The sequence below is a fragment of the Ranitomeya variabilis genome, chromosome 4, assembly GCF_051348905.1.
Source record: "Ranitomeya variabilis isolate aRanVar5 chromosome 4, aRanVar5.hap1, whole genome shotgun sequence".
In the NCBI taxonomy this organism is placed as follows: domain Eukaryota; kingdom Metazoa; phylum Chordata; class Amphibia; order Anura; family Dendrobatidae; genus Ranitomeya; species Ranitomeya variabilis.
In genome coordinates, this window is record NC_135235.1 from 758427481 (window position 1) to 758452594 (window position 25114).

Below are 25114 nucleotides of genomic sequence, written 5' to 3' on the forward strand. Positions count from 1 at the left end.
CCCTTTCTGACATCAGGCGTCAATCTACGCAGATGTCTGACTCCCTCCCTTTGATGTGGGCTCCAGCGCTGAATCACATCTTTTCTGGCACATCATCAAGTGCTCCAGAAATCCGGCTCATCAGTGACCCCGTCACATGATCCAAGGTCACCAATGGGTTGGCATGACAACCAGAGGTCTCCAGCAGAAGTCTTTGGTTGTCACTGCTGGATTGCTATGAGTGCGGCCCGCTAGCCGAAAAGGCATGAACCAGGGATCATCTCGCCAAACGCCTGCTCTCCTTTAAACATGGGCAAAATGCTACTCAGGCAACACAGGGTGAGAGTAAAACAGTGTAGCAATGCTTTATTGTACCACAAAATAGGAAGATAACATAGAACAGTCCCAGCACAGTACCCAAGATGTTGCACATTACAGAGTCTCGCCCTTCCGCTGACTCAGCGGGAAAATAACAGCTGTGACTACAGATCTTCCAGGGTCGCTACCTCACCTGTGGTATGCACACAGAGGAGGTAAAGACAAACGTAGGAAGATGCCAGTCCATATAAGGCCGAGGATCACAACCTGGTTTCATATTCCAGGGTCGGTTACTCCACCTGTGGCACGCACAAAGAGGGGAGGTAACAACAAGTATAGGAAGATGACAGTCCATACAAGGCCAGTTGATCTGAGGATCACAACTTGCCTTCATATTCTAGGGTCGGTTACTCCACCTGTGGCATGCACACAGACAAGAGGTAACGACAAGCATAGGAAGATGACAGTCCATTGAGGTCATACAAGGTACAAGGCCAGTTGATCTGAGGATCACAATCTGGCTTTTCCAAACGTATCCATGGTTCAGTGATGGTCAATGGAGCAGATCTGTATTCTTGCAGCCGAGGCTGAAAACCCCTAGGTTGTTTTCATATAGAATGATAGATCCGTGTCCCTCGTAATGGAGCCATGATGTAAAATGGCTGCTGTCCTGTCCTTCTCACATCTTATGATTGCACACATCCCTAGCCTTTATAACGATATTGCATTCCTTGACAGACCGCAGCATGGCCATTAGTTAGAAGCCGCTATTGATCTTAGGAGCAGGTAAGTTTTCCCTGAGTGGTACATATTGGGCATTCTGAAAACTGAATTTAGTCCAAAACAAATTGTCTGCACTACTAATTGACAGCTGTTACAATACCAAACTAGGGCAGTCCCTATAGGAGAAAAAACACAAGAATTATACTGTACTGTATTTTCACATACTATCTATTCCAGACACTGCAGTGGCTTATAAACTTATTAAGTATATAGTTTGAGGTCTGGGATCTGCCAATATGTTGCTAGTTTTCTTACTGTTTCGGATAACATGATACATGATGTTAGGTTGGTCTGCAAGTCAGACCCTCAGGGATATTGGATGGCTGCCAGATATGTGGGTTCTCCGGAGAAATGATGGACAGAGACAGACGTGAATCTGTTTCAGAAGCCATAAGATTTAATAGTTCCGAACCGTTAGTTATATACACTTTTGAGTAGGCGTATACATTATGTTTGTGCACAAATCAGCTGTTTATTACATATGAAATCATTCTTAATTCATAAGTTTATTCCTTATAAGGAGAGAACTGAGGACAGATATGTGGTGTAAGAGGTCCTAAGTCTCATCTGATTAGCCTGTCAACAACTCTAATTGGTAATAGTCAGCAGAATGACCTAGCAAAGCTAGGCATGTCTGGGCATATTCTGGCAGACATATGAATTATAATAATGTATCAAGGTGGTCCCTGATTTCCCCACCAATGACCTTAGTTTTTTTTTGTCTAGTCTCGCTTGAATATAGGTCAATATTAAATAGTCTCCTGATGAGTCGCCTTTGGTGAGGACGATGGAACACATTGAAATGAGAGGCTTGGAGAGTGTGCATCCTTCACCTCACCCTATATACTGAACAGTGGGGTACATGTTTTTTCTATTAGTCATCTACTGACTAACCTTCAGGGGGTGAATTATGGGTATAGTTTTACATTTGGAATTAATAAAGTTTAGTTTTACCCTTTTGTCAGCAAACACGAGGAATGACAAGATAACCCATTTAAGAAGATTCAATTTTGATTCAAACTATTCCAACATTATGAACATAAAAAAGGCTTCTCCCTATGTGACATCTCTGATGTTTATTAACAGTTGATTTCTAAGTAAAATATTTCTCACATTAAGAAAATGAAAAAGGCTTCTCCTCTGTGTGACTGCTCTGATGTCTAACAAGAAGCACTTTCCATTTAAAACATTTCCCACAATCTGAACAGGAAAAAGGCTTCTCCCCTGTGTGAGTTCTATGGTGCCTAACCAAATCTGATTTTTGGATAAAACATTTCCCACATTCTGAACAGGTAAACGGCTTCTCCCCTGTGTGGGTTCTCTGGTGAGTAGCCAAATCTGTTTTCTGGGTAAAACATTTCCCACATTCTGAACAGGAAAAAGGCTTCTCCCCTGTGTGGGTTCTCTGGTGAGTAACAAGATTCCCTTTCTGGTTAAAACTTTTCCCACATTCTGAACATGAAAAAGGCTTCTTTCCTGTGTGGGTTATCTGGTGAGTAACCAAATCTGTTTTCTGGGTAAAACATTTCCCACATTCTGAACAGGAAAAAGGCTTCTCCCCTGTGTGGGTTCTTTGGTGATTAACAAGATGACATTTATGGTTAAAACATTTCCCACATTCTGAACAGGAAAAAGGCTTCTCCCCTGTGTGGGTTCTTTGGTGACCAACAAGATTCCTTTTCCGGTTAAAACATTTCCCACATTCTGAACATGAAAAAGGCTTTTTCCCTGTGTGAGTTCTCTGGTGACTAACAAGATTCCTTTTCTGGTTAAAACATTTTCCACATTCTGAACAGGAAAAAGGCTTCTCCCCCGTGTGGGTTCTCTGGTGACTAACAAGATGCCATTTATGCTTAAAACATTTCCCACATTCTGAACAGAAATAAGGCTTCTCCCCTGTGTGGGTTCTCTGGTGACTAACAAGACGACATTTATGGTTAAAACATTTCCCACATTCTGAACATGAAAATGACTTCTTTGCTTTAGGAGCGGTTTGTTTTTTAATGCCTCTTTTGTGACTTTGATTTTCCTTAGTAGTCAGTAATGAATCAGAAGATGGGACCTGTTTTATAGGATCAGATGACAGATCTTTGGTGTGAATTGATGATGAAATATCTGGAGAAACAGCAATTACTTCAGTTGTATCTTGTAGGATCTCAAGATCATCAGATTTAAAAATTGAAGATGTCAGCTGTCCCTCTGATCTCCAGGTACAGTCATCTGCTAAGATAAAAACAATTTTTTTAATAAAATATTCTTAAGTTTTAAACTTTTAAACTTTTCTACTTAAACATGTGCTGGGTAATAAAATGGCAAATGTGTAATCTTCACTCTCCAACATCCACTGTGTCTTAATTTCCGGAAAATTGCTGTGGAGTGAAAATATTCACTCCTCCTACACACTTGGACAAAATTGTTGGTACCCGTCTTTTAATGACTGAAAAACCCACTATGGTCACAGAAATAACTTGAATCCGACAAAAGTAATAATAAATAAGAGATCTATGAAAATGAACAAATTAAAGTCAGACATTGCTTTTCAACCAGTTTTCCACAGAATAAAAAAAAAATAAAACTCATGGTTTAGGCCTGGACAGAAATTATGGCACCCTTAACTTAACCGCTCTGTGACCACCAACTGTAGATAAATGTTGGCGCTGCACAAAGCCCTGCTAGCGCCGGCATTTAGCTACCGTTTGTCTATGGTCAGCGGTTTTGTGCTCATCGGGACCCCCATGTACCTTATAACGAGGGGAGTCCGGCACACAACAGTTCCTGTGACCCCCGACTTCATCGAGACCTGATTGGTTCAGGTCCTGTGGACGTCAGCATCACACCAGCCAATGAGAAATCACTAGGAAAGATTGTTATAGCAACAAACTTTCCTGGGCGATCTGCCGCATAAAAACGCCGTTTCTCCTCTGATCTCCTGTCAGTAAGAGATTAGAGGAGAAACAGTGTTAGAAGTGCTGCTGGCAACAGCTGTGTCAGTCAGCGATCTTGTTATAAAGTAAAAAAAAAACAGATAAGGCAGGTTAGGGTTAGTGGTAAAGTTAGGTTTAGTGTTGGGGGTAAAGTTAGGGTTCCTGTTAGGGTTACTGTTAGGCTAAAGTTAGGGTTTGTTCTAAAGTTGGGGTTAGGCTAAAGAAGTAGGCTTTTCTCAATTGTCTCCCCAATAACTTGGTCACTTCAGAGTTTTCTATTAGCTTGCTAGAGCATATTGTCCTACAAATAAATTTATATGCATCCCAATTCATCAGCCAGAATCCATGATCCTATTATATTTTTAGGACTTGCATTCGCTATGAGGCTTGTTAAAAAAAAAAGGAGCATTCGGTCATATTGGTCCAACCGCCCCAATGTTTTCTGCCGTTCTTCCTAGGATCTGTTATGAAATGCTCTTGAGATTTTGACATTTTAACTGCAAGAGTCAATGCCTGCCCAGAAATGCCCCAGAACATGACAGACTATTCAAAATCAGACCCATCATCGAAGACTTGACAGAAAAGTTCTTAAAGCTCTACACCCCAACAGAAAACATTTCCATTGATGAGTCCCTTGTAAAATTCAAAGGAAGACTGCACCTCAGGCAATTTATTCCTTCTTAGAGAGCAAGGTTCATAATAAAGCTCTGTAAAATGTGTGACAGTTAAATAGGATAGTGATACACATCAGCTTTTTGCATTTATGAGGGGAAAGATAGCCAACCAAAACCCACCAGGATGCCCTACTTATCTGGGGACACCTGGAAAAACCATATGGGAGCTGAAAACTACATTATTACAAAAAGGCTACAATCTGTATGTTGACAACTACTACACCAGCATACCCCATTTAAAAGTCTAGTTGAACATAACATGGGGGCTTGTGGGACAATTCGCAAAAACGGTCAGGGATTTCCACAAGCATTGTTCAATGAAAAGTTCTGAAAGGGGCAGTCAGGGGCTTTATGCAATGGAGAGATGCTTACCCTTAAGTATAAGGATAAAAAAAATATTTTTATCCGCGCTCGATCCACACAGATGCCACAAGGGCCACTGCAGACCAACCCAACAGGGATCCACTACTCCAAACAAATATTTGGGGGGGTGGACCATTGCAGATCAGGTTCTACAGCCATACCAGGTATCAAGAAAATCTTATATCTGGTATAAAAAGTTATTATTTATTTGTTTCAGGTGGCCACATATAATTCTTTTGTGTTATAGAAAAAAGCAAGAAATGCGGATACTTTCCTTGATTATCAGGAAAAAGTAATTGAAAATCTTGTTTTTGAAAATTTTGTTCCCGACAATCCTTTAGAATCTGAAGATGTCAGAAGACTCACTGAGCAACATTTTATTGCACTCATTCCAGCAACTGAAACAAGAAAGAACCCCCAGAGAAGATGTCGCATATGTTCCAAGAGAGGAATGAGGCATGATACCCGCTATTATTGCCCACAATGCGCATCATCAATCTGTCCTGAATGCTGCTGCCAGGATCATATTCCTCACCAACCGTTACACCGATGCCTCTACCTTGTGCCAGTCATTACACTGGCTACCCATCCGCTCCAGAATCCAGTACAAAACTACAACCCTCATCCACAAAGCACTCCATGGCTCGGCACCACCCTACATCTCCTCTCTGGTCTCAGTTTACCACCCTACCCGTGCCCTCCGCTCCGCTAATGACCTCAGGTTAGCATCCTCAATAATCAGAACCTCCCACTCCCGTCTCCAAGACTTTACACGTGCTGCGCCGATTCTTTGGAATGCACTACCCAGGTTAATACGATTAATCCCCAATCCCCTCAGTTTTAAGCGTGCCCTAAAAACTCATTTGTTCAGACTGGCCTACCGCCTCAATGCACTAACCTAACTATCCCTGTGCGGCCTATTTAAAAAAAATAAATAAATAAAATAAATAACAATCAGGTTCCTCGCATCATGTTCTCATACACTTTATGCAGTTAATAGCCTCTGTGTCTGTACTGCTACATACTTAGGCAGTTAACTGGTTCATGCAGCTTTACATGAACACCCGAGCCTTACACTATGGCTAGTCCAAATAACTAAAGCAATTGTTACCATCCACCTCTCGTGTCTCCCCTTTTCCTCATAGATTGTAAGCTTGCGAGCAGGGCCCTCATTCCTCCTGGTATCTGTTTTGAACTGTGATTTATGTTATACTGTAATGTCTATTGTCTGTACAAGTCCCCTCTATAAGTTGTAAAGCGCTGCGGAATATGTTGGCGCTATATAAATAAAAATTATTATTATAATAATATTATTATCATTGCCAGCCTTATGCCTCCATGACTGATTTACAATCTTCCACACAGAACCACGTTTTTAGACTGTTTTGACATTAAAGCATTTGGTTTATTTAGTGCCAGACACATTTGAGTAGAGCTGACTTAACAATTTCCGGGGGTAGGTGGGGGGATGTCTCCAGAGACACAAGCTGGGCACAATATATTGGGCACTACAATGACAATTTGCAATTTTTGCTCTAAAACTTCCACTACGTGTTTCTAGAAATCATCCATGTAGAGAAAATTGTCACTATATCCATAGATGAATTCCCAGAGGGGTGTCATTTCCAAAATGGGGTCATTGGGGGGTGTTCTGTTGTTCTGGCACTTAGCAGCTCTCCAAAGTGCCATAACAGCAGAATCCACCTGAAGTGACCCTATTTTGGAAATGACACCCCTCTGGGAACTGGAAATGACACCCCTCTGCGAATTCATCTATGGGTGTAGTGACCATTTACCTATCTACCTATTTTCCAATGCAAAATTTGGGACTAAAACAACATTTTAGTGGTAAAAATGTAATCATTTTTTCTTCACTGCCCAATGGTATAATTTTCTATGGAACAGCTGTGGTGTCAGTATGCTCACTGCACCAATAAAAGAATTAATTCAGGGAAGTATTTTGTAAAATGCAGTCACTTATGGGGGGTTTATGCTGTTCTGGCACCTCAGGGGCTCTGACAATGTGACATGTCACCCACAAACAGCAAAATCTGCTCTCCATCATGGTGCTCCTTCCCTTCTGAGCTCTGCCATGCGCCCAAACAGTGATTTATCCCCACATATGGGATGTCAGCATACTCAGGACAAACTGCACAACAACTTTGGGAGTCCAATTTCTCCTGTTACCTTTTGGAAAAAAATAAGGGCGAAAAGATAATTTTTTGTAGAAAAAAATAGATTTTTTATTTTCACATCTCTACGTATTGCCCACCACACATCTAAATAACTTCCTTGGGGGGTCTAGTTTCCAAAATGGGGTCACTCGTTAGGGGTTTCCACTGTTTAGATGCGTCAGGGGCAGGGGAGACATGTCACCCACAAACAATTCCAGCAAAATCTACTCTCCAATATGGCACGCCTTCCCTTCCAAGCTCTGCCATGCGCCCAAACAGTAGTATTCCCCCACATGTGGGGTATCGTGTGCTCAGGAGAAATTGCAAAACAAAATATATAGTCCATTTTCTCCTGTTACCCTTGTGAAAGTTTATTTTTTTCTTCCACATTCCATTCATTCCTGTGAAGCACCTGAAGGGCTAATAAATAGTGATGAGCGAGTGTACTCATCACTGTTTCCCGAGCATGCATGGTTGACCTCCGAACATTTGTTATTGCTCGGAGATATAGTTTTCATCGCCTCAGTTGCATGATTTACGGCTTCCAGATACGCTGAATACATGTGGGAATTCCCTAACAGGCAGGCATTCCTCACATGTATTCAGCGCATCTGGAAGCCGTAAATCATGCAACTGAGGAGATGAAAACTACATCTCCGAGCAATAACAAATACTTGGAGGTCACCTGAGCATGCTCAGGAAAACCCGAGCAACGAGTACACTCGCTCATCACTATTAATAAACTTCTTAAATGTGGTTTTGAGCACCTTGAGGGGTGCAGTTTTTAGAATGGTGTCACTTTTGGGTATTTTCTCTAATATTGCCCCCAAACTCACTTCAAATGTGAGGTGGTCCCTAAACAACATGGTTTTGTAAATTTCGTTGTAAAAACAAGAAATCGCTGGTAAAATTTTAACCCTTATAACGTCCTAACAAAAAAAACGTTTCCAAAATTGTGCTGATGTAAAGTAGACATGTGGGAAATGTTATTTATAAACTAATTTGTGTGATATAACTCTGATTTAAGAGCATAAAAATAAAAATTTTGAAAATTGCGAAATTTTCGCCAAATTTCCAATTTTTAACAAATAAACGCAAGTTATATCAGATAAATTTTACCACTACCATAAAGTACAATATGTCAAAAGAAACCTGTCTCAGAAACACCAGGATTCGTTGAAGCATTTTAGAGTTATGACCTCATAAAGTGACACTGGTCAGAATAAAAAAAATTGGCAAAAACAGGCTCTGACGCTGTCACGGATTGACACCGCTGCCACCAATATGTCACAGATTCACACCGTGACTGTCAACAGTACGTCACGATCGGGGTGACCTTTAGCTAGCCCATGGCTACCACATGTGCAGGGGGCTTACCTTAGTTATCCCTCCACTGCTACAATGTGATGAAAACACACACCAGGCTATTGACCTCTCAATTTACCACAGGGGCTTATTTTAGTTATCCCACTGCTCTGCAATATAATACAAACTGCAGGGATTTATGTATGTCCCGCTTTACCGTTCCGCTTGAAAACTTGCAGCTCTCTGGCGCCCCCTTACCCTCAGGTCAGATTAGGTACTGCACCTAGGGTAATTAGAAGCCAGAAAGGCTGCCTGCTATGTACTTGGCTATTGGGCATGCTGCAACGAGGTGATATAACTACTCCCACTCAGGCAGGAACAATAATTATCAACGCCGCTATCGCTACAATGATTCCCAAAGGCACAGAGCAAGGTATGCTGCCACCAGCTTCGATTAACGGTTCCGAAGCTAACCCAAAACAGTAACGTAATTCCCTTCAGAAGGCTTAGGGTATGTTTTAGAGCAGGAAAACAAAGCTAGTATTTTAAATATTTTACTCCATAAAAGAACAGGCAGTGTTTATAAAAAGATATATAAAGACGTTACAATATGAGACAAAGTATGTATGTACCAAGCAATTATAAAATAACATGGATTAAAGAAGAAAGATAAAACTCACATGTACTAAAATCATTGCAGGCAAACCCATGCTGGTAGGCAGAGCCTAAAATGTCCCAGTGCATCAGGAGGTCTGGATAGAAACTGCTTCTCAGACAAAACTGAAGGCTGGGTTAAGTGCAGTCACTTATGCCTGCAGCCTGGTGACATTACTAAAGAGGCTAGTTTCCCTGGACCCTCCCCTCTCCTCAGACATACAGATTTCAGCAGCAATTCTTATAATTGTCATATCTTCGCTGGAGAATCTGGCAGAGTCATAACACACACCTCATCCATCTTGTATTAAAATTAGCTCTCTTTTGATACCAAATTCATCCTAGTTGTCCCACACGGTTCTATAGAAATCCATACTTTTTACTCACTGCGTTTAGCTGCTAGTGGTTACAGTGGCTGACAAATCTACCGATGGAAGTTAGCACTATATACTTATTATTTTTCTAGCTCAAATCTGTGGCCGAATATCTTACTATAAGAGAACAAAGAACCGCATGTCTTGAGAGGGATATCAGACCAGTTTCAGCTGGAGGGAGATTTCTGCCTTTACAAGCGCAATAAACCTTCCTGGCTTGGGGGCAGGGCAGAGCTTTGAGAAGAATAGCTTCACACACACAGAAGCAAAAGAAGGGGGGGGGGGTCAGAGCCCACATCGTGCATGGTAACAGGGAAAATGAAAAATCCTACTCCATTTTAGAAATTATCATGACAGGCGCAAAAGGGTTAATATTTTGCTGCACAACCTTTTGAGGCAATCACTGCAATCAAAGGATTCCTGTAACTGTCAATGAAACTTCTGCACCTCTCGACTGGTATTTTGGCCCACTACTCAAGAGCAAACTGCTCCAGTTGTCTCGTGTTTGAAGGTTGCCTTTTCCAGATGGCATGTTTCAGCTCTTTCCAAAGATGCTCAATAGGATTTAGGTCAGAGCTCATAGAAGGCCACTTCAGAATAGTCCAATGCTTTCCTCTTAGCCATTCTTGGGTGTTTTTAGCTGGGTGTTTTGGGTCCTTATCCTGTTGCAAGACCCATGACCTGTGACTTAGACCATGCTTTCTGACACTGAGCAGCACATTTCTCTCTACAATCCCTTGATAGTCTTGAGATTTCATTGTACTATGCACAGATTCTAGACACCCTGTGCCAGATGCAGCAAAGCAGCCCCAGAACATAACAGAGCCTCCTCCATGTTTCACAGTAGGGACAGTGTTTTTTTCTTGATATGCTTCATTTTTCCATCTGTGAACATAGAGCTGATGTGCGTTGCCAAAAAGTTCCATGTTTGGCTCATCTGTCCATAGGGCATTTTCCCAGAAACTTTGTGGCTTGTCAACATTTAGTTTGGCAAATTCCAGTCTGGCTTTTTTATGATTTTTTTCAACAATGGTGTCCTCCTTGGTCGTCTCCCATGAAGACCACTTTGGCTCATACAACGATGGATGGTGTGATTGTCATGTCGGACACTGTTCAGACCAGGTCGTCTGACAGACAGCGGCATTGGCGTCGGCTAGTTTTCGTCTGGCTGCTCCGGGGTTAATTTATCTGATCCTCGGATTGGAAGCTGGGCCATGCCCATTTCCTTTAAATGGTTCTCCTGATCTTTGGGTGTCGCCGATTATAGCTTCTGTCTGATCCTTAGTTATCTCGGTCCGGAGTGGAGAGCTGGTTGTAGGAGAATCGTTGCTGGTGGTGTATTTTCCTTTGTCTTATTTACTCCTTCCTATATTTGTATTTATTTTGCCCTTGCACATTTATAGTGTATTCCTGATTGACTGCGGTGAGGTGTATATTTTCCTTTATCCTTGTTTAACTGTGAGTATTGGTCTATTGCATTCACTGGGTGGTGGGCGGTGGTGTTCAGTCTAGGGCTGAATCAGGAGTCAGTGTGAGGGTGGAGGCCTGAACATGCACACCTTCAGTGTAAACTTCAGGTAGAGGGTCAGAGAGGGTTTCCCTAGTCTGAGGGAAATAGCAGGGGCCCGGGTTATTAGCTCTCGCCCTCCTTGTCTCCCCATGACATTATAATCGGCCTAACAAAAAAAAAAAAAGTGGTTCTTTTTTTTTTTTTTTTCTTCTCTGAGTTTTGTCATGGATCCCATGACTTCCATAACCCGCCAGTTGGAGGCGCTGTCCCTACAGGTCACTGAGTTGAGGGGAGCAGTGCAGCAACAGGGACTAGCAGTATCTAATATACAGGCTGGAGCGACAGGAGGAGTTAATGAGCCCAAGTTTCCTTTGCCTGAGAAATTTGCTGGGGAATGCAGTAAATTTGTTTCTTTTCGTGAAGCTTGCAAACTGTATTTCCGTATGCGCCCAATCTCCTCTGGTAATGAGGCTCAACGTGTGGGTCTGGTGTTGTCATTATTAAGCGGGGATCCCCAAGCATGGGCATTTTCGTTGCCATCGGATTCTGCTGCATTTAACTCAGTGGAGAGTTTCTTTTCTGCTCTAGGACACATTTACGACGATCCAGACAGAATGGCTCTAGCAGAATCTAAGTTACGCACTATTTGCCAGGGGGAGCGTGTTGCAGAGGATTACTGTTCTGAATTTCGCCGCTGGGCGGTTGACACTCAGTGGAATGAGCCAGCATTGCTGAGTCACTTTATTCATGGAGTCTCTAATAGGTTTAAAAAAGCCCTCCTGATGTACGAGACTCCTGCTTCACTAGATTCCGCTATGAGTCTTGTTGTCCGCATTGATCGCCGTTTGCGTCAGGGGAATCATGAGACGCCGCCTGTGGGTGAAGGTTTAGGTTCACGTGTGGTTGCTGCAGGTGAGCCCACGGAATCTATGCAAATCGCAGGGGTGTCACATGTTAAGAATCGTACCCCTGTATTCAGGAAGCAGGGAGCCTGTTTTTTCTGCGGTAAAACTGGTCATTTTATTAATATCTGTCCTCTGCTGTTAAAGAAAAACGCAACGGTGGAAAACTTCTGAGCTCAGAGGGTGTGGAGGAGTCCAATCTGAGCTTATGTATATCCTCCATGATGATTTCTCAGTGCATGCTCCCTGCCAAAGTTGTTGTCGCTGGCAGAGAGATACCAATCACTATTTTTGTGGATAGTGGTTCCACCACAAATCTCATTGATGAGGAGTTTGCGCGCACTGCTGGTTTTAAGATTGAAAAACTGCCTCATCCTATCCGTGTGGTCACCATCAATTCTGCTCCTCTTCCACAGGGGGAAATTACTGAGTTCGTGGCTGAGGTCAAACTCCTCATTGGGGTTCTTCATTTCGAGCAGGTCACATGTAAGGTGCTCAAGAGTCTTCTGGCACAATTGGTTCTCGGTTTTCCATGGTTGTCTACACACAACCCGGTGATTGACTGGAAAACTCAGGACATAATCCAGTGGAGTGATTTCTGTCAGGAGAATTGCCTGGCCACATGTGTGTCCGTTGTGACTTCAAGCGTTCCTGAGTCACTTCAGGATTATGTGGATGTGTTCTCTGAGAAGGGTTGTTCAGAGTTGCTGCCACACCGCTCCTATGACTGTTCTATCAGGTTTAAACCAGGGGCCAAGTTGCCTAAAGCAAGAATGTTCAACATCTCCAGTCCGGAGAGACAAGCGCTCAATGATTACATTTCTGAAAGTTTGAGCAAAGGGCACATCAGGCCGTCATCCTCGCCGCTGGCAGCAGGGTTCTTCTTCGTGAAGAAAGATGGCGGATTACGCCCGTGTTTGGATTTCAGGGAGTTGAACCAGATTACGGTTCGTGATCCATAACCTATGCCACTGATACCTGACTTGTTCAACCAGGTGGCAGGTGCTAAGTGGTTTACCAAGCTTGACCTCAGGGGGGCGTACAACCTCATAAGAGTCCGTCAAGGTGATGAGTGGAAGACTGCTTTTAATACCCCTGAGGGTCATTTTGAAAATTTGGTGATGCCTTTTGGGTTAACTAACGCACCAGCAATGTTCCAACATTTCATCAATTATGTGTTCTCGCATGTTTTGGGGAAATTCGTTATCGTGTACCTAGATGACATCCTCATATATTCTTGCGACCGTGATGCTCATTTAGATCATGTCAGGCAGGTGTTACAGCTTCTCAGAGAGAATAAGCTGTATGCTAAACTTGAGAAATGTGTATTTTTTGCTCAAGAGTTACCGTTCTTGGGTTATATTGTGTCTGCTTCTGGTTTTAAAATGGACGCCGCTAAGGTGCAAGCGGTGCTGCATTGGGAACGTCCCGATAACCTGAAAGCACTTCAGCGGTTCCTTGGGTTTTCTAACTACTATAGGAAATTTATCAAGGATTTTTCTATCATTGCTAAACTGCTAACTGACATGACTAAAAAGGGTACCAATTTCTCCGTTTGGCCTGAGGCTGCTGTTCGCGCATTTGAATTTCTCAAGAACAGTTTTGTTTCAGCCCCCATTCTTGTGCAGCCTGATGTATCTAAACCCTTTGTTGTGGAAGTCGATGCGTCTGAGGTTGGTGTGGGGGCGGTACTATCTCAAGGCTCATCCTTGAGTGGTTTGCGTCCGTGCGCCTATTTTAAAAAAAAACTGTCGTCCGCTGATCGTAACTACGATATCGGTAACAGGGAGTTGTTGGCTATTAAGTTGGCCTTTGAGGAATGGCGACACTTCTTGGAGGGGTCGGTACATCAGGTCACTGTTATTACCGACCATAAGAATCTGCTGTATTTGGAGTCTGCCAAGCGTCTGTCTCCCAGGCAGGCTCGCTGGGCATTGTTTTTCACGCGGTTCAACTTTGTTGTCACTTACAGACCAGGGACTAAAAACACTAAGGCGGATGCTCTGTCCAGGTGTTTTCCGGGGGGAGAACCTCGGGAGGATCCAGTACCCATCCTCCAAAAGGGTGTTGTGGTTTCGGCTCTCACTACCGAGGTTGAGGCTAAGATTGCCGAGGCTCAGGAGGAGGTACCGTCTGAGCTTCCCATCAACAAATCTTTTGTACCGCTTCACCTCCGCCTAAAGGTGATATGATACTGTCCTGGCTGGCCACCCAGGGGTTAGAGGTACTTTGGAGTTGGTGTCACGTCGGTTTTGGTGGCCCAAAATCCAACAGGACGTGGTCTCATATGTGTCAGCTTGCACCATGTGCACTAGGGCGAAGATGCCCCACTCCTGTTGGCACACTACTTCCTCTGGAGATACCTAGTAAGCCATGGACGGAAATCTCCATGGATTTCATCACTGATTTGCCTCCCTCAGCTGGGAACACGGTCATTTTGGTGATTGTGGATCGGTTTTCAAAAATGTCGCACTTTGTGTCTTTGCCTTCTTTACCTAATGCTAAGACTCTTGCTCAGGTGTTTGTGCAGGAGGTGGTCAGGCTTCATGGAGTTCCGTCTGACATCGTGTCAGATAGGGGTACTCAGTTTGTAGCAAAATTTTGGAAAGCATTTTGCTCACGGCTGGGGATCAAGTTGTCTCATTCGTCTGCGTTTCATCCCCAGTCAAATGGTCAGACCGAGCGTATGAACCAAAATTTGGAGCAGTACTTGTGCTGCTTTGTTTCTGATAACCAGGAGGAGTGGTCTACCTTTCTTCCTTTGGCTGAGTTTGCCATTAATAATCACCGCCAGGAGTCGTCTGGGGAGTCTCCGTTTTTTTGTGTTTACGGGCTACATCCTCAGTTTTGTACGTTGAGTCAGAGAGGCTCTTCTGGCGTTCCGGAGGAAGACCAGTTAGGAACACAATTGTCATCAGTCTGGAGGAGAGTGAAACAGCGCCTGTTGAGTGTGGGTGCTAGGTACAAACGTGTGGCTGACAGTAGGCATGTGCCAGGTCCGGACCTGAGTGTGGATGACTGGGTGTGGTTATCCACAAAAAACATAAGACTAAAGATACCATCCCTTAAATTGGGTCCACGGTTTATTGGTCCATTTAGGGTCACTGCCGTCATTAACCCAGTAGCGTTCCGACTGGAGCTCCCTACGGTGTATAAGATACACAACGTGTTCCACAGGTCTCTTCTGAAGAAGGTGGTGGGTTCTGTGGACGCGGCGCCTATGCCACCTCCAGTCTTGGTGGATGGTAACCTAGAATTTGAAGTCTCCAGGGTGGTTGACTCTCGTGTGGTGCGCTGTTATGATCCTGGTGGTAGTGGATCACAAAACTGACCTGATAAGTAAACCAGAAATTAGGACAAGCTCTGGGGATGTGGGAACTTTACTGACCGCAGCCCTGATCCTATCCACACACACTATAGGCAGCCGTGGAGCGTTCCTAAAATCCTAGACGCCTCTTCACAGCCTGAGAAACTAGCTACCCCTAGAGAGAAAGCAAAGCCTCACTTGCCTCAGAGAAATTACCCCAAAGTTTAGACAGCCCCCCACAAATAATAACGGTGAGTTAAGGGGAAAATACAAACGTAGAAATGAAAACAGGTTTTAGCAAATGAGGCCCGCTAACACTAAATAGTCAGAAGATAGCAAGGAATCTGTGCGGTCAGTATAAAATGCTATCAAAAATTATCCACACAGAGAATACAAGAACCCCCACACCGACTCACGATGAGAGGGGCGCAACTCTGCACCCCAGAGCTACCAGCAAGCGAGAAAATCACATATAAGCAAGCTGGACTGAACTCATCATATACTGAGAAACATTTTCAAGAAAACAATGAGCAAACATGAACTAGCAGTCACAAGGGAAGTCCAAGAGAGATCAGAACCAGCACTGAATACAACGACAGCAGGCAACAAGTAAAGGTCCAGGTGGAGTTAAATAGGCAGAAAACGAGGCAGCTGGAACCCAGCTACAGACCAGCCGTATCGCTAAAAGCCACAAGAGGGAGCCCAAGAACAGAACTCACACAGTACCACTCATGACCACAGGAGGGAGCCCGAGAACGGAATTCACAACAGTGCACCACACTTTACAATATTTGGTATACTGGCGTGGTTATGGGCCTGAGGAGAGGTTCTGGGTACCAGCCTCGGACATTCATGCGGATCGGCTGGTCAGGTGTTTTCATCGTCGCCATCCGGACAAGCCGGGTCCTATAAGCCGTGAGGGCCCTGGGGTCCCTCATAGAAGGCGGGGTACTGTCATGTCGGACACTGTTCAGAACAGGTCGTCTGACAGACAGCGGTAATTCCGCGTTTGACCACTGTTTGCTCATTGGCGTTGGCTAGTTTTCGTCTGGCTGCTCCGGAGTTAATTTATCTGATCCTCGGATTGGAAGCTGGGCCATGCCCATTTCCTTTAAATGGTTCTCCTGATCTTTGGGCGTTGCCGATTATAGCTTCTGTCTGATCCTTAGTTATCTCGGTTCAGAGTGGAGAGCTGGTTGTAGGAGAATCGTTGCTGGTGGTGTCTTTTCCTTTGTCTTATTTACTCTTTCCTATATTTGTATTTATTTTGCCCTTGCACATTTATAGTGTATTCATGATTGACTGCGGCATGGTGTATATTTTTCCTTTATCCTTGTTTGTTATAACTGTGGGTATTGGTCTATTGCATTCACTGAGTGGTGGGCAGAGGTGTTCAGTCTAGGGCTGAATCAGGAGTCAGGGTGAGGGTGGAGGCCTGAACATGCACACCTTCAGTGTAAACTTCAGGTAGAGGGTCAGACAGGGTTTCCCTAGTCTGAGGGAAATAGCAGGGGCCCGGGTTATTAGCTCTCGCTCTCCTTGTCTCCCCGTGACAGTGATCTAACACTGATGTTCCTTGAGCTTGGAGTTCACATTTAATCTGTTTAGAAGTTTTTCTGGGCTCTTTTGTTACCATTCGTATTATCCGTCTCTTTGATTTGTCATCAATTTTCCTCCTGCGGCAACGTCCAGGGAGGTTGGCTACATTCCCATGGATCTTACATTTCTGAATAATATGTGCATTTGTAGTCACAGCAACATCAAGCTGCTTGGAGATGGTCTTATAACTTTGACCTTTAACATGTTTGTCTATAATTTTCTTTCTACTCTCCTGAGACAACTCTTTCCTTTGCTTGCTCTGGTCTATGTTGAGCGTGATACACACTATGTCACCAAACAGCACAGTGAGTATCTGTAGCCCTATATACAGGTCACTCACTGATTCTAAGACTGTAGACCTCTCTGATGCTAGTTAGTGGACACACTGCGATTTAACATGTCCCTTTTGTAACATTATTTTCAGGGGTACCATCATTTCTGTCCAGGCCTATTTCATGAGTTTTAATTTTTTTTAAATTCTGTGGAAGCATGGTTGAAAAGCAACATCTGACTTTCATTTGTTCATTTTCATAAATCTTATATTTATTATTACTTTTGTCAGATTTAAGTTATTTCTGTGACCATTGTGGGTTTTTCTGTCATTAAACGAGAGGTACCAACAATTTTGACCACATATGTATAGATTATTACCCTCAGTGAATTAATTTATAAAATGGAATCACTTTATGGGAATTTCAACTATTCTGGTTTTCTGCCATTTAGTTATAATAGGGCTTCTGCATATGGTCTGTCCATTCTCATCTGGGATCTGTTCCGACTGTCCAACTGGAATTATCTGCTCCCTACTTCAGTTAATTGGAAAGTACCACACCCTACTAAAGCTCAAAGCACATGGCCGGAATCTGCCAGAAACAGCGTTGTTCTCCTCTGGTTCAGTCCTCTGTGCTCAGCTTGTGGCTTGTGTATTTGTTTAGTGTTGTGACCATGGCCTGATTACTGACTACTCTTGTGTCTTCTGATTCTGTATTCTGTCCTTCTGGTTCTGACCCAGCTACCTGACTATTCGTCTTGCCATCTAATACCACAGAATAGCAGGTAACACCATGGTCCAAGCCTAGGGGTCCCAGTGTAAGTCCAGATCCATGTAATGGTGTTAAAGCACGATTAGCAAGGCAATCCTTGGGGTATGGAAATCAGAGAAGATAGTGCCAAGCATGTCCATGGAGATCTTTTGAGCTGCCAGTTGACCATGAACAGTGCTCCCAATACATTGTGTCTGCAAACTATTCCAGCTAGATCAGCATTCAAACAGCTAAATGGCGCTCCTTCCCTTCTGAGCACTGCCATGTGCCCAGAGAGGAGTGTACAATCGTATGTAGGGTATTGTGAGAAGCTGGAAAATAATTTGTAAGATCCATTTGTTTTCTATTATCCTTTGTGAGTAATTCCAAAGTTATTACCACATAAAGTGACACACGTCAGATTTTAACTCCTTTTTGCCATCGGACGGGATAGCACGTCTGTTGGCAGATCCCCTGCTTTGATGCGGGTTCCTGCGGTGAGCCCTCATCAAAGCCGGGACATGTCTGCTGTTTTGTACAGCTGACATATGCCTGCAATACCGGCGGAATCGCGATCTACCCGTCACTATTAACTAGTTAAATGCCGCTGTCAAATGCTGACAGCGGCATTTAAAAAGTGCTTCTGGCCATACGGCCAGAAATGTGCGCACAGGTGACCACCATCACGTGATCAGGTATTATCGGTGCATTGGCATAACAACCAGAGGTCTCCTGAAGACCTCTATGGCTGTTGATGGCAGATTGCTTCGAGCGCCACCCTGTGGTCGGTGCTCATAGTAATGCTGTAATTCAGATACATAGAGGTGATCTGAGCATCGCTTCTATGTAGCGGAGCCGATCAGGCTATGCCAGCTTCTAGCCTCCCATGGAGGCTACTGAAGCATGGCAAAAGAAATTTTTTTTTACAAAAATATGAAAAAAATATAGAAGTTCAAATCACTCCCCTTTCGCCCCATTCAAAATAAAACAATAAAAAAAATCAAACATACACATATTTGGTATCGCCGCATTCAGAATCGCCCGATCCATCGATAAAAAAAGAATTAACCTGATCGCTAAATGGCGTAATGAGAAAAAATTCCAAAAGCCAGAAATACTTTTATTGGTCGCCGCGACATTGCATTAAAATGCAATAACAGGCGATCAAAAGATCGCATCTTCACCAAAATGGCATCATTAAAAATTTCACCTCGGCGTGCAAAAAATAAGCCATCAACCAACCCCTGATCACGAAAAATGGAGGTGCTACAAGTCTCAGAAAATTGCGCAATATTTTCTTCTTTTTTTTTTAGCAAAGTTTGAATTTTTTTTTACCAATTACATTAAAAATAACGTAGACATGTTTGGTGTCTATGAGCTCGTAATGACCTGGAGAATCACAATGGCAGCTCAGTTTTAGCATTTAGTGAACCTAGCAAAAAAGCCAAACAAAAAACAAGTGTGGGATTGCACTTTTTGACAATTTCACCGCACTTGGAATTGTTTTCCTGTTTTCAGGTACAAGACATGGTAAAACCAATGATGTCATTCAAAAGTATAACTCGTCCCACAAAAGATAAGCCCTCACATGGCTGTATTGAGGGAAAAAATAAAAAAGTTATGGCAATGGGAAGGAGGGGAAGGCGGGGAGGGGAAAACGAAAAAAGCTCCAGGGGTTAAGGGGTTAAAAATGGGGTCTGATTAAGAACACAAAACTGGCTGCAGAAAGAGGTTAGATCAGAGTATTTTGGACACTACTGTAATCAAAAACTGACTATAGACAATAACATCTACTGAAATGCTCAAACTGAACAGTCTCCATCAGTAATAAATGAGGAGCTAGTGGTGAAACCTCTCTGGGGTAATTAGAGCACGGGGCTCAGTGACTTCACAATCTAAACTATCGGAAGCTCCAATATTTTCTGTCAGATGAGTTTCAAAAAGAAATATTACACATTTAAAGAGAACTGTGTATAATAGTGCAGAGCGGAGATGTCTTAAAGGGAACCTGTCAGCAGGATTGTGCTCAGTGACTACAGACACTGTCAGGTCGGTGCCGTTATACTGATTACACCGATACCTGGTGATGAAATCCGTCTTGTGGTTGTTGTTTTATCTGTATTTGTAGTTTTCAGCTAATGAGATTCTCATGCTCTGGGGCGGGGCTGTGGGCGGGGCTTTGTGGTGCTCTGGGGCGGGGCTTTATGCGGTGCTCTGATAACATATGCATCTGTATTGGCTTATGACAGGTCATACGGTTGATGCCTGCCTGCGCAGTAGAATCTATAAGTAAGAGATGCTATTAGACAGGTGCCGCTAGTGTCATTTTGCAGGATGTAAAAAAAAATTCTAAGCCTCACAATAGCCACAATATTATAGGTTTTATCAACACTATTATATGCATTATGTAAAAATGGGGGGCAGGTCAGTGAGGGATCAGTGACCTGTCATAAGCCAATACAGATGAATATGTAATCTGCGCACCACATAAAGCCCCGCCCAGAGCACCACATAAAGCCCCGCCCAGAGCACCACATAAAGCCCCGCCCACAGCCCCGCCCCAGAGCACAAGAATCTCATTAACTGAAAACTACAAATACAGATTAAACAACAGTAAACCAGAGTTGCATTCTTTTATGGTGGACCATTGGAGCTACTATGAATCCTGACCAGAAGATTACAGAAAATAATATTGCTCCCCATTTCAGGAGAGATTGTGCAGTACACTGAATTTCTTAGGATCAAAAACAATGTAATTTATGAGGTGGAGTGAATCCATGAAACCAGGGCTGGAGCCAACACATCTCCTGCAGGCGGGAATAAATGCATATTACAGCCATCAGCCACGCACAGCTCAGAGATATATCATGGCACCGGTGTGATGGGTTTTATGTAGATTATCACAATCCTCCTGGAAGTTAGTCGGTTTTAATACAATTTGAAAAGCCCGAATAAAGGGAAACTCTGTTATTGAGCAGAAATTCACACTTGGCCTCACTGCACATTTAATGTTGTCGATCATAAAAGTGAAGTTTGGCCAGAAAGACTGGACCTGGTCTTGTAGGGACCATATGATCACATTCAGCAGCACAGAAGGGAGAGAAGGGAGATTCATCCGATAAGATCTCAGGGTTCTAGGAAGCCAACAGCATCATTACCCTCCGCTTTCTCTTACAGGCCCATCATAATATTTTTCTTCAAGTGATTTTCTATCTTGTCAGCACATTCTACGTACACTGTCATTTGGCTTTATAGTTCACAGATCTGGGCAGGTAACAGCATCTCCTAAACCCAGGGGGTAGGTGGATCTACCAGGTTGTAAGTTCTATAGAAAAGGGCTTTCAATGACCAATGTTTTTTGAACAGTTTTGGGTGGAGGAGAATGTTGTGGTCTAGAGGTAAAATGGTGATCATGGTAATACGGCCGGACTACACCACCGATAAAGACCAGGCTGGAGCGAGCCGCCCCACCCCCTCCCCTGGGCGGCGTACGTGGAAGCCGCCATGATAAGGGGTTTGGAGCAGGAAGAAGGGGGCATGGGGTTTGCTCCTAGGGGTGGGTTGATTCTGGTCAGAGAGGGTATGGGGTGAGTGGGGGGGAGGAGCCGATCACTTTCCCTCTAAGGACCTGTGAGCAGGACGGGGAAGCCAGCGCTTACCTCATGGCCTCCATAGACCATGTGCTGGCGCAGCTGCGGGCGGCGGTGGCTTCGCAGCCTCCAGGCTGGTTGGAGTCTCAAGTGTCTGGCATCCTCGGCAGCAGCAGAGGTGGCAGCGGTGCAGATCCCCCGGCGGCTGGGCCTGGTGAGCGGCGGTCCAAGCGGGTGCGGCCCCCGGAGCGCCTATCCCCCGATCTCACCCCGGTGCCCCAGCGGTGGTGCAGGAGCCCCTCACGGGACCCTCCAGGCGGCGCGCCTGCTCGGCAGTGCCCCAGCAGGCCGCGGTCTGTGAGGAATCCACCAGCCGCGCTGGGGCCTGCGGTGGCAGTGGGGCCTTCTACCCCATCACTCAGGGGGGCGGGGCCCTCACGTGCTAATCCCACCAACGGCTGGAGCGATGTCACGGTGGGCTGCCGTGGTGATGACCAGGCCAGGCGGCCTGCTTCCTGCGGCAGCTTGAGGCGATGGAGGAACATCCCAGCGGCGGCGCAGGGCAGCGCCCGATCCAGCGGGGCAGATGGACAAGGCTAGGGAACACCATTCCCCTCATGCACCAGCGGCTGGGCCTGCATCTCTCCAGGTGGCGACATCAGACAGCAGCGCTTCCTACGGTGGGTCCGGGCCTTCAGGACACCAGGTGGCCCCCTCGGTTGCCGTGGTTACCACGGTCCCCTCTCCAGTGGTCTGGGCGGCTGGAGCCGCATTGCAGAGCATTGTGCATGCTCAGGAGGGCCCGAGGATGGCTTCAGGTTCAGGAGACAGCTGGACGGTGATGGCATCTGTGGCTGGGGGGAATCACAGCACCCCTGCAGCCTGGTGAGAACTCATCTGTGTATCGTTTGTCCCTGTCGTTTTCGATGCCAACTTTGATTTCTGTAGATCGGGATGGGGGTGCTGGGGAGAGGGGTGATGGAGCCGGTACGGTGGGGGTTGGGAGTTGTGAAGGGGTGGGGGAGTTGTTGTCGAGTGTACGAGAGCTGTTGTCATGGTTGGGTAGCGGCAGGTCAGGACCATCCCCGTTGTCAGCGTGGGTCGGATCGTCCGATGCAGGGTTGGCATTGCCTGGCAGCAGTATTACGGAGCAGGGCAGGTCGGCTGAGCCGGTATCGGTATCCGTGCAGACCGATAAAGAGAAGGAAGGGGGCATTCGGCTGGATGATAAGGCACGCGGTGAGGTATATGTTTGCTTTGAAGGGCCATTAGGGACTCACTTGAAGAAGGAGGTGCGTGAAAAGATTTGGAAAGACGAGTACGTTGAGATATTTTTGCTTTTGCCGTTGGAGAAATTTAACCTTGATAAGAGTAAGAAGGAGGATAGTAAAAAGGAGGACGAGGAAAAGAGGCGTTGGTGCCTCATTCCTCAGACTTTTGTGAATTGGCTTCAGGCATTCGCAATGTTATTGGTGAGAAGGCTCCCGAGAATTGCTCCGCCTTGTTCTGCTATATGGATTCCATAGGTGAGGCACACAGGGCCTATGGAGGTCAAGCGTGGTTAAGGTACGACGAGCAGTTTCGGCAGCGGAAGGCAGTTCGCCCTGCGATCCGGTGGGATCAGAAGGACATTGGTTTGTGGTTGAGTGTGATGGCGCCAATGAAGTTTGGTCACTCCTTTCAAAGCGGGGCTGGTACTTCTGGCCAAGGCGCTTCGCAAGGTTCCTCTTCAGGAACCAGGGGTCAATCGGGACAATCCAGCAGTCAGAAGCACGGCGTGTGTTGGCAGTTCAACGAGGGCCAGTGTAAGTTCGGAGCGACTTGTAAGTTCAAGCATTTATGCTCGCACTGCAACGGCGCTTCCCACAGAGCTTCAAAATGTTTTAAGAAGAAAGGGAAGCCAGAGGGTAATTCCAAAGGGGGTGACGCCGGTGAGGTTGGACGCGATGGGCCCCCTATCTAAATAGGTTCCCCGATAGGGAGAGGGCGGAGTTGCTCCGGGCCAGTTTTAGCATTGGTTTTTGCATACCTGCTCCAGCTTTTGTGGTACCGCCGAGTTTGAAGAACTTAGATCGGCTGAGTTGCATGCATCGGTCGTGTCGAAAAAGTTAAGCAAAGAGGTTGCTTTAGGTCGGATGCCTGGACCTTTTCTCGTGCTCCTGTCGACGACTTGGTGGTGTCGCCTTTGGGTGTGGTTCCCAAGAAGGAGCCTAATAAATTTAGGCTCATCCAGCATCTGTCATACCCAAAAGGGCGGTCTGTGAATGACGGGATTGATCCAGAACTTTGTTTGGTGGTTTACACGTCGTTTGATGAGGCAGCCAGGTGGGTGCGCAGTTGCGGTAGGGGGCGTTGTTAGCTAAGACTGATATTGAGTCGGCCTTTCGTTTATTGCCGGTTCACCCCGATAGCGTGAGGTTGTTAGGCTGTTATTGGGACGGCGGGTTTTATGTTGACCTATGTTTGCCGATGGGCTGTTCGCTGTCATGCGCTTATTTTGAGGCCTTCAGTTCTTTTTTGGAGTGGGCAGTGCGGGATGTGTCCTGTTTGGATTCGGTGATCCATTATCTGGACGATTTCTTGTGCATAGGCCCCGATCAGTCTCAATATTGTGAGGTCTTATTGAGGACGGTTGTTTGGGTTGCCGAGCGTTTTGGTTTCCCGCTGGCACCGGGCAAGACCGAAGGTCCGTGCACGAGTCTGTCCTTTTTGGGTATTGTCATCGATTCCGTGCAGTGGGAGTTTAGGTTGCCGGTTGACAAGGTGATGGGCTTGAGAGATGAGGTGGCCCGAGCTAGACGTTTGAAAAAGCTGCCGCTGCGGGAAGTGCAGACGCTCATGGGGAAATTGAATTTTGCGTGCCAAATTATCCCAATGGGGAGGATTTTTTCACGTAGATTGGCTAGTGCTACGGCCGGGATTACCGCCCCACATCATTTTGTTCGTTTGTCTGCTGAACACAAGGCCGACTTGGAGGTTTGGGACCGTTTTTTGTCCTGTTATAACGGGCATTCTTTGTTGATGGAGGAAGCAGTGGGTAACGCTGATTTAGATTTGTTTACCGACGCGTCAGGCGGTGTTGGATTTGGGGCCTTTTTCGGGGGCTGTTGGTGTGCTGCTAGATGGCCGGAAGCCTGGTTTGAGGCAGGGTTGGTACGGAACATTACCTTGTTGGAGATTTTTCCAATTTTGGTGGCAGTGCAGCTTTGGGGTGACAATTTTCGAAATAAAAGGGTTCGTTTTAACTGCGATAATACGGAGGTCGTGTGTGCCATTAACAGTTTGACGACATCTTCACCCCCTGTGATTAGAGTTCTTCGGCAGTTGGTTTTGTCTTGTTTATCCTTGAATGCTTATTTCACGGCATCACATGTGCCTGGTGTTAATAATTGCATCGCCGATTCTCTGTCTCGTTTCCAGTGGGAGCGTTTTCGGGGGTCCGTCGGGATACGGATTCTCCAGTTGGTATAAGTTTGGTTGTGGGTCTGGTGATTTGGGGGAATCTTGGTAATGGTGGGCCAGATTCCTAAGTTGGAAGTGGACAATGGTAACCCTTCAGGGTATTTTGGTGCTCTCGAGCCTGTGGGGTAACGGCTGAGAGTAATCTACGGTTGGTCTCTTGTCCACTTGTTTATA

The 25114-nt window shown here is 45.2% G+C and overlaps 1 protein-coding gene across 1 annotated transcript in view; it reads right to left on the reverse strand.

Moving 5' to 3' along the window:
• Positions 1-320: 320 nt before the first annotated feature.
• LOC143768275 (uncharacterized) overlaps positions 321-25114 on the reverse strand; it is a 38945-nt gene continuing 14151 nt past the window's right edge. The window contains exon 9 of the mRNA XM_077256968.1: positions 321-3300. Coding sequence (XP_077113083.1) covers positions 2195-3300 — 1106 coding nt within the window. The 3' untranslated portion in view covers positions 321-2194. The remainder of the gene's footprint in view (positions 3301-25114) is intronic.